The sequence below is a fragment of the Phocoena phocoena genome, chromosome 1 (genome assembly GCF_963924675.1).
Source record: "Phocoena phocoena chromosome 1, mPhoPho1.1, whole genome shotgun sequence".
In the NCBI taxonomy this organism is placed as follows: Eukaryota; Metazoa; Chordata; class Mammalia; order Artiodactyla; family Phocoenidae; genus Phocoena; species Phocoena phocoena.
Genome location: NC_089219.1, coordinates 131,401,742 through 131,415,290, shown reverse-complemented (window position 1 = coordinate 131,415,290; position 13,549 = coordinate 131,401,742). Strand labels below are relative to the sequence as shown.

General features: G+C 41.3%; 1 protein-coding gene across 7 annotated transcripts in view; it reads right to left on the bottom strand.

Annotated features, from left to right (window-relative positions):
- Window positions 1–2,231: 2,231 nt before the first annotated feature.
- Window positions 2,232–13,549, bottom strand: part of RABGAP1L (RAB GTPase activating protein 1 like) — a 619,828-nt gene continuing 608,510 nt past the window's right edge. For 3 of the 7 annotated variants that reach the window (XM_065882786.1, XM_065882794.1, XM_065882809.1), the window contains 5 exons: window positions 11,997–12,101; window positions 9,396–9,479; window positions 6,137–6,208; window positions 3,806–4,003; window positions 2,232–2,786 (listed from right to left, as the gene is read on the bottom strand). In XM_065882786.1, the coding sequence (XP_065738858.1) occupies window positions 2,634–2,786; window positions 3,806–4,003; window positions 6,137–6,208; window positions 9,396–9,479; window positions 11,997–12,101 (612 nt within the window). In that variant the 3' untranslated portion in view covers window positions 2,232–2,633. The remainder of the gene's footprint in view (window positions 2,787–3,805; window positions 4,004–6,136; window positions 6,209–9,395; window positions 9,480–11,996; window positions 12,102–13,549) is intronic. The other 4 variants (XM_065882778.1, XM_065882802.1, XM_065882817.1 and 1 more) reach the window with 2 other exon arrangements.

The window sequence follows — 13,549 nt, the reverse complement described above, 5'->3', positions numbered from 1 at the left end:
CTAGGAAAAGATGAAAAACACTCTAGAATATCAGAAAATTTCCTGGATATTTGAGCTGGTCAATCTCTTCCTAAAAGAAATCAAGAGAAGAGTAGCAATTCTCAACTATACTTCAAAAGAAGAGAAATTAAAACTAGCAGTTATTTAATGCTGGAATGCATGAGTTTTCAAACAACACATGGTGAAGGGCATGGGGTCTGGGATAGTGCTATTATAATATTGTATGAATAATACACCAACTTTTGAATTTTCTTTCCTTCTGTATTTGCTATTGCTACTTACCCAAAGACATTGCAGTGAGGGACAGTTTAGACTATGGTACCAATACACACACCCAAGTATGATATGGAACTGGAGAAGGAAAAAAAAAAAAATCTATGGATGGCCATTGTAATCTTTTAAAAGAGTTAAAAGAAAATGAAAAAAGACAGATTTATTAAATGTTTGGAATATATGTACCTAGTTATTTTGTTTAAAGAAAAAAAATGTAATGGGCTATGAAATTGAGCCAGGTCTACAGATAAGAACTGGACCTAGAGCTATTTCTCTCTCAACTACCATTTAAGGAAAATTATGCAACTTAGGCATTCTGTGAAATGTAAAAAGAGCTCTGTACAGTAGAATTATGAGATTCACAAAACACAAAAGAACATCTTTAATTTAGCTAGCCATCTGATAAGGCAACTTGTACAAGGCTTCTTGGGATCAAAGCATAAAGTACCAGTAAAGCTAACAAACTGTATTAAATGATTTACAGAAACAAGTACCAAGATGCAATTTTCTAGCCATTATATTCTGCAAAAAAAAAGGAAAACAAAATTAATTTTTCTAAACCACCATGTTGGGAATGTTAGAGTCAACACAGATACTCAGAATGCTATTTTCCTTTTGGGCGAAAGGAAATGAAAACTATGATGAGAGATGTCAGGACAAAAAAAAAAAAAAAAAAAGAATTCTGTAAGAAAAGTATTATTTGATGAGTGTAAAGAAGGATAACAAAAAACCACATCAGTTTTATGGGCTGTAGATGATACGAACACTTACCGATGAAGGGGATTTCACTTTTTAGAGTTTAATGATTATTTTAGAGGAAAGGATCCATCATGAGCAACTTGTAGTACATGCTCCTGGAGTTGAGATGGCTCTTAGATGATTTTTACTTCCAAGAGTGTGTTACTTTTAACTGCAACATATGGCACAGATGAGAGTCACTCTGGCACTACGGAGTTTGAGATACTTTGCAAAGAATATGTTCAACAGTGAAGCCAAGCATGAGTATCAGTAAATGTTACTATACATAGCTGACAGTAGTTTGGTTGCTGTAAAGGACCAAAGCCCTCCAAAATAGCTTAAAAAATGGGAAAATTAGTTTTTCCCTTACCAAAGGATTTCCTGCAAGGACTATTTATAAAGACATGTTAAATATAATTGAAAAAAATATTTCCATCAACTTTTAAACAATAGCTTTACCTTTCCATGAGATAAGCATTTCTATAAAGGTTGTATATGCAATCAAAAATGTTACAAATGCATTTGCATCTCTTCATCTAGGGGTACCAAGGGCACATTTTTAGGAAGCTACAGAAATCAGAAAAAGTTGCCTAATATTAAACTAAGATGATATGAAGCTGACTTCTATTTCCCATTTCATAACTTTAACAAAGTTACAGTGTATTAGTGTTTCCTTAGCAAGTATATGTCAACATTAAATGAATACTCTGTCCCTGGTTCTACATTCCATTCTAAGCACAACAGCTGTTCCTGGGCCTTTCTAGGCTTCTCTGGTGAAGGTTTCCTAAAGATGCAACTCATAATATCCACTTCTGACTTTACATTTGCCAGAAGTCACAACTGTGTTCTTACTTAGGAACTCGCAATTCCCATGTGGAGTTCTTAAAAGGACCTGTTAGAAGACCAGGACCAAAATGATTTATTTTATCCTGCATTTATCAAAATCTCAGTTCCTTTTATCTAGTATGTGTTTTCAATAGCCTATCTTATTCCATGGTTCTTGGCACTTCATTTCCAGATGTACCCAACAGAAAATAAAAATAAACTGTCTTTGGGAATTGTTCAATCCCAGGTCTGTTCTTTCCTTTGGATAGGATTATCGCTATCCTGGGCATCACTTTCAGGAGGAAACATGACAGTGGTCATGACTGGCCCCACAATGTGCTTTATCTGAATAAATCCTGAAAAGTTAAGAGGTTTAGGCTGCAATCTTTTTTTTGCTGTGACAAATACCTGCCTATCACTTCAACCTTGGAATAAAAGACAACTCCATTTTTATGTAAGATAAAAATAATATGAATAATTAGCTCTAAATAAAAAGCATTTAGTTCTGAATTACTTATTTCCAACCAAACATCAGGCATGTAAAATAATGTGTAATACTATGATGGATTGGAACACCGTCTTCCATGAAGAAGCACAAAAACAGGTATTTGACATAAATCAGGTTAGTTTAAATAACATCCCTTTTTTAAAAGTGTCATACAAGAAAGAGTAAGAGCTACTGAAAGATCCTGGCTTGCTTTCTGGCCTCCTTTCCTTCCTTTTAAAGGGACACCAGGAATCATCCTGGGTTTCCGTTGCTTTGATCGTTGTGCTCTTGTACTTGGGTGAGGCTGGACCTATGTGCTCTCCTTGGGGGGCTGGGTGGCCTGTGGCGGCTGCAGTGGCTGCGTTCCCGTGGCCGTTTTGATAGAGTTAAGGGTTTTGCTAAACCAAGAGTTTTTTGCAGCTTGGATTTCATTCATAAGGGCTCCCCTCTGATGTTCAAGTTCCTAATTCAAGAAAGAAAATCATCTGAGTTACATAAATATCTTCTCTCTGCCAACAAAATTAGAGTATAGCTTTTTGGAATCCACAGGTCTACACAGCCGCAGTTTTCTTCCTACAAAACCCAGGTGAGATTTAGTTGGCTTCTGAATGCAAGAAAAAAAAATCAGAGCTAAAAGAATTACCACTAAAAACCAGAATTTGTGCTTTCTCTGATCAGTGAAATGAAACCTCATTTTACCCTTTTTTCCCCCGGCAATTTAGGTCCAAATCTAGGTTTAGGCTGCAGCCTAAGAGAAGATGTTTAAAACCACAGGTAAACGTAAACATACAGATGGAATGAATTTTTACTGATAGTGTAAGCATGAGTAAATTCTAGTTCCAAACACATGGCCTGTGCCCCTGAGGACGTACAAGGTCAGAAGCAGAAAGAGTTCAGGATCGTTAGTGTGGCGCAGCAGGTGCCATGGCAGGACACGGTAAGGGTGAGGGTCACTGGTAGGAAAGAAGTGGGAACAGTCCATCAGAAGCCAGGATTGCTTTTCTAATTCTGATATCCTCCAATACGGAAAGAGATTATGGGGAAAGGGATTTGGCAAAATCAGGTAAAGATGAAAAGGAGCTCCAAAGAAAGAAAAGAATGGCTTGTCAGCCAACGTTCAACTGTCAGGGGAACGATAACAGGAGGGGTTTGGCCTTTCAACTTTCAGGATCAGCTAAGTGACCAAGTTCAATGGGAAAGGACCATGGCCAAAAAATATCAGTGTAAACTAAAAAGGCATCTGCTTAAGTTCTCACAAGATACATATAATTTTAGTTATTAAAAATTTATTTAAAACTATGTGTTTATATCAGTGTTTAAAAATGATGTAAAATGCAACTCATTTGCGGGCAGAAAATGTATTCATCTTATATGGTAACATCGTATGATTCTGAGCTCGATAGGCCGACTCTACAGTACTAGACTATCCTAGACCACTAGCTGTTTATTTTTTTTTAATTGATCTTTTATCAAATCACCAACCTGGATTTTACACTTGGCCTCCACCAGCTGCAGTTTGGTTTGTGCCAATTCCAGCTCCATTTCCCTCAGTTGCTTCTTAAGAGAGTCCTTCTCATCATCCAATTCAATTCCCTGGTCCTCTCTGCTTATGGCTGCTACTTTCAAAGCACCCTCCTTGCTGAAAATGTCACTGCAGTGTTTACATGCCATCATTTTACCCTGAAATATCCAAAAGAGATAACCAACATCAAACTGCATTTCATAGCATAAAACATGTCCTGAAACAATGCAATATGATTTTTCTTAAGACACTGCTTGTGGCCATCAAATGCAGGCCCATTTATAAAAGTAACTATTTTTCTTGTGCTATGACCAAAATGGTTATAGTCGGCACAAAACCCAACTATCCAAGACAGGTGCTACTTTTTCTTACAGTATCTCGAGAGAGACTCTGGGGATAGAAAGTATTATAGCATTTCTCTCAAATCTTTTCTAGAAACTTTGTACTACCATTATCCTTACTAGATGTCAAGCCCCGTGGCATATATGCTATATGCATTACCTCATTTAGTTATGATTAGGTATTATCACCCCCATTTTATAAATGAAGAAATTTAAGAGTTTAAGTAACTTCCCTGTGGTAGACTGAGGAAGGTCATTATGACTAACCTAAGTCTACTCCTGCAACAAGTGAAGTATACGTTCTTTTGTTCAAGTGAAGATGATCATTATTGTTCAAGGAGATAAAAGCAACTCTGCCACATGCCTGGATTGCCAATCAAGCACAGAGCACTGAACAATGGCAACTCTTTTCAAGACAACAGTGCTACAGTTTTCTCAAAATATCTTCATAAAGTTTAGAGATAAGAGATACTACAGGGCTTCCCTGGAGGCGCAGTGGTTGAGAGTCCGCCTGCCGATGCAGGGGACACAGATTCGTGCCCCGGTCCGGGGGGATCCCGCATGCCGCGGAGCGGCTAGGCCCGTGAGCCATGGCCGCTGGGCCTGCGCATCCGGAGCCTGTGCTCCACAACGGGAGAGGCCACAACAGTGAGAGGCCCGCGTACCGCAAAAAAAAAAAAAAAAAAAAAAGAGAGAGATACTACAGAATTTTGATCTATTTTGATGTCCTACTGTTACAAGCTCAGCATGTCCATAACTGTAACTATACCCCTCTCTTCACAGACACACAAAGCAACTCTGCCCACACTTCTGTGTCACTGTGCATTACCCCACCATTTAGGCCTAAAGACTTTGGTGTCATCTTTCCATTAGCTTCTCCTTCACTCCATATTCAGCTGGTCACAAAATTCTTCCTCTTGATATGTCCAAGCATGTGTCCCAGGCCTGAATCCCAAAAAGTCACCTTCTCAGCACAAAGTTCCTATTTTCAGTTCTCATGTCTCAGATTTTCAGGTTACAACTTTTAAAATATGTATTTACTGAGCATTTATTGTGTACCAAGTACTAGACTAAGCACTTTATTAACAGGATCTTATTTAATCTTCAAGATGACCTTATGAGGTAGGTAATATTATCTCTATTTTACAGAATACAAAATAAATCTGAGAGAGGTTAAATAACTTGTCAAGTTGTTAAGTGATATACGAAAGTGCCTAGAATGCATTTATTTACTAATATAAAGCTGAATATATTCAAATAGAATTGTATCAGGTTTCTGTAACACTGGCCCCAAGAGCTGGCTATACCAACACTGCTTCTTAGGAATACCAATCCATTTGGTTTACTGCTTTTTCTATACAATAATCACTTTTTTCAAGTAGGTAATCAGCACAAGGAGTTTTACCACCAGGGGGCAGCATAGAAATAAATGCTGCATGTTTTCTTTAAAAACAAATCTCTACTTTTGGTGGAAAAATCAGTTACCCAACGTGTTTCCTCCAGCTGAGCTCTATACTGCCCATGGTGTCCACTGTTTAAGAGATTAATGGGATGATCCTACTGGGTTGCACAAGGAAGTCACATCAATTCAGGCACAGTTGGGATGCAGGCTGCTGAGGGTTCGGGTTTCCAGGTTTCCGACAACCAAGAAAGCTCAAGGCCTCTTGTGACAATGCTGAAATCCTACCTCCTTTCCTGTTACCTGTCTCTGACAGCCCAAAAGATTTCTGGGAACATAACCTTTCAACTGGCCCACACCCCAGTCAGAAGAGGGACCCTATTCACCCTAATTCCTAACTCCTTTAAAACAAAGGTGGGGTGGGGTCGTGTTTACAGGCTGTCCTGCCTGTGGTGCGTCACCACATATTGGGATCCTCCTATCAGGTGCTCACTCAAGACTACATGAATTTGGAAGAAAGTGTATCACAGGACTGTTTCATTCTTCCTCACCTTTACCACTTCCAGCTCCTCCTTGCTGGCTGCTTGCTGTTTCTCCAGTCTGGTACTCAACTGGGAACAGATCTACGAGAAAGAAAAGAGCTACTTTACTAAAAAGTAGAATGTCTCTTGTAGCATGTGCACACAGCTGTTTATTCACTCACATCTCTGATGCTGTAAGAAATTTTGCAAATGAGTAGCACTGCAAATGCCAGTCATTCCCATAAAAGAAGCAGCAGAAAGCCTGAGAGTGTTCCGTGTGTAAAGCACACCTCTATCTCGATCAGTAGAAGAAACACATGGGGTAGATTTGCTTTCTTTCTGTCACTAGCTTCCGTGACCGGCCCCAGTGAATTCCTGTCCTCACTTTGGAATCAATCTATAGAATCTTTGCTGAGTATCTACTTTGGGCAAGGTACTATCCTAGGAATCTGATGAAAAGAATTCTGAATTTCTTCACGACTGAAAAGTGCTGTGCTGTGATAATCAGTGAGAAAGAAAATGTATGTAAAGGGTTTAATACAGAGCACCATTAAATAACATCTCATTATTATTGATTCTGAAATAAGGTGCTAACAAGTACCAGGAAGAGACAGAAATAAGTGCTTTCAAAGCCCCCTAAAATTGTATTAAAAAAAGAGAACAAAAAAACGGTTCGAGTCTTGCTACACTTGAGTGAAATAAGAATTTTTTATTTTGGAAAAAAATGGAAAAAAAAAAGTTAGGGGAGCGCTTCCCTGGTGGCGCAGTGGTTGAGAGTCCGCCTGCCGATGTAGGGGACGCGGGTTCGTGCCCCGGTCCGGGAAGATCCCACATGCCGTGGAGCAGCTGGGCCCGTGAGCCATGGCCGCTGAGCCTGCGCGTCCAGAGCCTGTGCTCCGCAACAGGAGAGGCCACAACAGTGGCCAGTGTACCGCAAAAAAAAAAAAAAGTTAGGGGATGTCAAATTTTCAAGTGCAATTTGGACTAAAAGCATAAAAGGTCTACCTCTATTATCAAAACGGACATTTAAAAAAATCCCAGTCTACTCAAAAATAGTTCTAGAGACCTGGGACTAGGTTGAGTTCAGTCTCCAATTTGTCCAGATCCAAGCCTGGAAACAATAAATAGGACTGTAGGGCTGATGTTAAAAAGAAGAGACTTCTCAAGCAATTTTGGCAACAAATAAACCCTTTTAAATAAGCCCAAACATATAGCCAGTAATAGCCAATTCCAACTACAGAATGCATTTAGATTACACTATATGTTTAACTGTCTTCAAAGAGATTGGTCTGTTGCCTTTTACATTACTTCAAGTGCTTGCCAGATAATATTCAAGGCAAGGATTGCTCCTTGAAGAGTGCTGCATATGGTGGCCACTCATGGCCTGATGAAAAAATGATGAAAAAACTGCTTCTGCAGCAATGGCAAGCTCCACAGCACACAGTCTTTAATGTTCCTTATATTGTGTAATGTCTAACCAGCCCTTCTCCTAGTTACCTAAATTCAAAATCTCAGGATCTCTTCCAGTATTTTCCCTTATCTAGCAAAAAAATGACTCTTGTGTTTCCTGCTTCTCCGTTTTCATTACTACTTATTGTAGTTCAGGGCGCTATTTTTTTCCTCCCCTGGACTCTGCTGTTGGCCTAATCTTACTGCTCTGTGTCTTTCTTTGCCCGTGCATCTCTTCACTTGGTTCCACATTTCTCCCTGGACAGAGTAGTGCCAATTATACGTCCCTGGTCATGCCACTGTCCTCCTATAAACAGAATAAAATCCGAACTCCTCAGCCTATCCCTGAAGATCTTCCTTGAACTAGGCCCCAACTCACCTTTGCTTCTCTCGTCTGTACTTGAAACTCTTGCTAAACAAGACTCTTTGTCACTAATCTACCTCCCATGCCTTCGCACATGCTGTTTCCACCTTTCCACCGTTTCCATCCTCTCCTTCTCCATCTCCAGATACCCAAACCTCACCTAGCCTTTGAAGCACAAACTCAAATCACTTCCTGCTCCAGGAAGGGATTCCTCATTTCCCACATGTAAGAAATTCCCTCTCCTCTTAATTATGGACAGGTTTTACCTCCGTATTAGAAAATCAGCTTCCAGAGAAGAGAAATTGAATGAATTTATCTTTTATTCCTCCAAAGTAACAAGCCTCACATGTAGCAGGCATTAAATAAACATATATTGATTTTGTACATCTGTATGTAGATATAGATATATAGATACAAATAGATTATAAAAGAGAAGTAGCTCTGAAGCCTTATTTCTAAGCAATCTTCCATGAAGGGACAGAATCCTTATGGAAAGGTGGTCATAATATACAAATGAACTAGTTCCCCCCAAAATGCATGAACAATATAACTTACATTTTTATTTATATAGCAACAAAGCATACTCAGTGTATTTAGTGATTCTTTCTAGTTGGCAAAACGGGAGAGGCCACAACAGTGAGAGGCCCGCGTACCGCAAAAAAAAAAAAAAAAAAAAAAAGGAAGCCTTAGACTTCAAACTCCTCTGTGAGGCAGGAGACCCCAGGGAAATTTCTGGATAAGTAGGTGGCATACAGTACCTTAACAATTCTGGAAAACTGGAACTTGAACAGTCCAGTCAGAGTACTTCAGCAACAAGAGGAGTCCTTGCCATGTCCCAGCATAACCAGCAGGGACAGGAAGATACTACTGGAGCTGGAATGAAGGCTTTCTGAGACACGCCGCCACCCCCACCCCCACCCCTGCGATGGGACTAGAAATGTCCTCAAAAGAGAAGAGCACCGCCCCACCATTAAAAGATCTTTTTAAGGTTAACAAGAGGAGGTTAATTGCTAGCACTGGTCTCTGTTGGGTAAGGCCATATAGCCATGTGGGAAAAAGAGCTCCCATGTTCTCTACTGTGACAGCAAAGGACTCATGGATCTCCTAGCTGTTGCCATTTAATACAGTGACTAAACTTTAGTGCTCGGCCAAGAGGCAAATGTTACTAGTGTGATCTACTGGAAATTAGCTTCTGAGTAAGGCAGAGACGGGATCCCAATGGTAATAAGATTTCTTGTTCCTCTAAATCTATCAAACATTGAAAACAACCAACAGATTGTTTTGCTCAATTAAACTTCTCATGTTATCAGCAAGCAGGTCCAACCACTGTCTGTTTCAGAGGAGAAAATGAGCCAACAAGTATAATCAATGCAGTACAGTTACTGTTCTGGAAACTCTAAAAACAAACAAACTTTCCCCAAAGAAAAGAGCAAAACAATTAGTTTTCTAGTGTCGAAGCCCACGATGGCACATTACCTGTTTATACTCGGCAATGATAGCTGTGGTCTTCTTTATTTCATATTCTGCCTTCTCTAGCTGTTTCCTGAAGACTTCTTTCAGCTAAAAGAGTAAGAATGAGAAACATCAAGACTCAGTCAAAATCTTAATAAATTTCCATGAACATCCGTATTCAAGTCTGCCTGATTCATAGTCAACAACAGTGTCAACAACTGTAAGTACACACACTTTTCCTATTGCAGTTGCATGTTGGTCATTTGAAAAACCTAGTCATCTCCAGAGATACAGAAATCTTACTTTTTTGCCTGCAATGTATAAGAATATGAGCAATCCTAGTATAAAACTGCTTATGCTTCTTACTACTTTATAAATATGTTGTTAAATAAGTGTCCATTCAGAAGCTATCTTTATCCTTATGAGAGTCTAAAACAAAACATCAAGGCAGCATTGCATGTACTCTTGATGCTCTGCAATAAATTACTGAGAAAACATTTTAGGGCTTCTTCTTTCGTCCCATATCGACACTGCTGTTACCCCTCAGGAGGTAGGAACAAGAGGCTTTTGGGACTGGAGTCAGACATGGGAGATGGGGACTGAAGAAACACTGACTTCAGAAGAAGTTAAAGTGACATAATGCAGTGCTTGTTACAGTAGCAGAAATACTAAATTATGAATGCTAAACCTAAAAGCACAGTTATTTCTGTAGCCTGGCAGCGCTAGAATTCTAGGTATAGAAGAAGGTTAAGGCAATGAAAAATCTCAGGTGCCACCAGCTAAAAAGGAAAGAATTTGATTCTCCCAAACTGACCAAACAAAAAACAACTCTGGTTAATTTTTAAGTACACAATCAGAAAAAAACTGATGAATTCTGCTTTGCAGCATCCCAAATTATGAATGGAGTATACTCGGTACTTGTAAATTCACAAGTTACTGCAATTTATAACTGGTCCTATCATTACAAGATTTCGGAATTTCTTCATATTTGCTACATTCTAAACTTCTAAGAGCATTTGTAGGTTATACTGATTCAAACTTAGTTGTTTATATTGGTCTCTGTTCTCTGTTACATAATTCAAGGACTTCAGCCATACCCTTCGTCCCTTCTGCAATAAGGCCGCACTGACTCAGGGTCAACTGAGATAGCTGCGATGCTTTGAGCAAGTTCATTTAATTTCTCTAAGCTGTAGTTTACTCATCTGACAAATGAGAATAATCCCTATCTCACAAGGGAACCACAACAATTAAAACAGGATATACACACATATAAACACACACACACACACACACACACACACACACACACACACACACAGAGAGAGAGAGGAGAGGGGCATGGATTAAATTCATTTGCTAACAGCTTCATTCTTTACCTGAAGTACTGAAGTGGGCCACCAAAAAATAGGAAGTAAAGAAAACAGCAAAACCCATCCAAAGGGCTAGATCAAACTGGACAATCGACCCCCGAATATTTTTGAGTATGTTAAAGAAAAACAAAAATCTTGGTCCACAGTAATTGCCGAGACTCATTGCATCATTTAAAAAAAAAAAATCATGGAATACTTTTTATAAATCCCAGAAGGTGCTAAATGACACATCCCTTCATTAGTAATTTTACTGGAAGTTTTTCTGGTTGCTTGGATGTAGGTCTTTGAAATGCTTTGTGTGCTGTTTTATATTTAGTATTATTTTTTTTTTTTTTTTTTACGATACGTGGACCTCTCACTGTTGTGGCCTCTCCCGTTGTGGAGCACAGGCTCCGGACGCACAGGCTCAGCGGCCATGGTTCACGGGCCCAGCCGCTCCGCGGCATGTGGGATCTTCCCAGACCGGGGCACGAACCCGTGTCCCCTGCATCGGCAGGCGGACTCTCAACCACTGTGCCACCAGGGAAGCCCTATATTTAGTATTATCGATGTCTCCGAACCGAACTCATTATAAGTGAGCTAATCATGCCTGGCTGGGACGGACAGAGATGGAGACCATTGGTGAAGCAGCCTGCTCTTCCTCAGGGAAGCCGGAAGCTTTGACTCCTATAGGGTGGAGAGGTCCCTCCTGTCACCTCTGGGTCCTTGGCGATGGTGTGTCTTCCAGCTGCTCAGCCTCACAACGCACATGAATACTGTAGAGAGCTAACCTCAGGGCTGGCTCCCAAAGGGTTTCTTTTTATTCTCTCAGGGAAGAAGATTTGAGAGCTCTGCCAGGAACAGAAACGTGGGTGCCCCTTCTTCTAAGGCATGAATCGGGAAAATGCGTGACTGATGGAGGTGACTCAGCAGAGATCTCTGTAGGCTTCCAGCTTAGCAACCCTCATAAACTACTTCAGAGAAGTCAAACATCTTGGAGATACAACACGAAATCTGCAGATGCCTCAAAGCTCTTGCATCATAATTCCAACTTCCTAAACTTGGAGAAAGCGTACCACTCTCGCTAGACGTCTCAGTCAAGGCAAATTCCTAAAAGCTGTTCAAGGGTGGAAATGCTGCCTCAATTCTACTCACATGTACTGCTTCAGCATCGCCCTTGATCTGAACAAATTTCATGTTACTTCTTGTTTACAGTATTAATCAACTCCGCGTACCAATACACCTGCGTAAGGACAAGCCCGCCTACGCCTGTTACCTGAGCTGTCTCCTCCTCTTGTTTCCTCTTCTCTTCTTCAGTCTCTACCAGCCTCTGTTTGGTCAAGAGGAGCTCCTTGTTCAGCACGTCTGCCTTGTCTTCTGCCTGCAAATCAGAGTCCATCACAGTCATAAAGAAGGTGAAGAAAGCACGTGTATACTTTCTCCGACCTCCAGTTACTATTGTTCCAACATTACTGGAAGCCTTTCTATTCCCTCTGGCTCACCCAGGGGGTGGCTGCTTTCACTGAATGCCAGCCAGGTACCACGCACTCAGCACACATTATCTCTAATCCTCACAACAAAAATTATTTTCCAGGTAATGACGGTGAGCTTTGGAGAGATCAAATAAACCTGACTGGGACACACATCTAAGATCAGAGCCACGATCTGAATTCAGACTGGAATGGCACTGAAGCCCATGCTCTCTCTAAACACATCTTCCACATTTTCAGCTGTCACTACAGCACTCACTCTGAGACTGCGTGGTAAGACTGGATGAAGGGTGGAGCCTCACTTGGAAGCTTCCACCTGGTGGTGCGCGGGGCAGATCCAGAGAGGATGAGCAGACAGGCTGATCCATGGACCACAGTTAGGTGAGAACATTCCAAGACCAGCCCAGGTTAATCTGGCCCACCAGGCTACTCACAATAGCAACGAGTGCAGTAAGGAGAAATTAAGACCAAAAACCCGTGATAGAGACAGCCCTGAGGAAAACTGAACTAAGGACCAAGAATCCAGGCAGAAAAGACCATATTTCTAGAATAGCCAAGAAAAGCCTGGAGAGAGTACACTGCTCATAATTTGGACACAGAACCAAAATTCACCGTGAAAGCACTGTGTGTTTGTATATTTAATTTAGTTAACGCGTGTCTGCTTTACACGTTAGGACACTTAGCTCGCCCTTTAGGTCTCGGCTTCAGGTTCACCCTGCAGTGCAGCGTGGTCTGAGCCCTGTCCCCCTCACCCCATCTGCAGCAGCTCCCCACCCCACCGAAGCTCGTATCTCCCTTGACAGCACACAGCACGACCTACAGTGACAAACTGCGTGTGTGATAATGTGTGCCTCGCCCAGCTGTCTGCAGCTGTGGGAGGTGGGAAACCTCTCTCGTTTGCTCGTCACTACACCCCCAGCCCTGAGCCCAGGACTGGGACAGAGCAGGCGCTCCATAAGTGAGTGAATGGACGTGGCACTCTGAGGCCCTGGAGAAGCAGACTGGGTGGAGGTGGGCGGAATGAGTTCAGCAGAGAAAACCGCAGTCACAGAAGAGAGGCAGCTCTTTGAAGAAGCCATCCCGGGCTGACAGCAGCAAAACGCTGTCCAAGTCTTTGTGAAAACTGGCCAGGTGGCCTTCTGTCTGTGTTTCACCATATCTCCCACATGTCCAGATGGCCAGGCCAGCACAGTCTGCTGGGTCCTGGCAGAGAAACTACAGTCCAGCTTCTCGGCTCTGTCTTCCAGTTCCTGATGTCCCACAGCCTAGGGCTTATAGCTGTTTTCAGATAATGTGGAACTGTCAGGTAGTTAAAGTGAAAAAGTCCCTTTTAAAGACT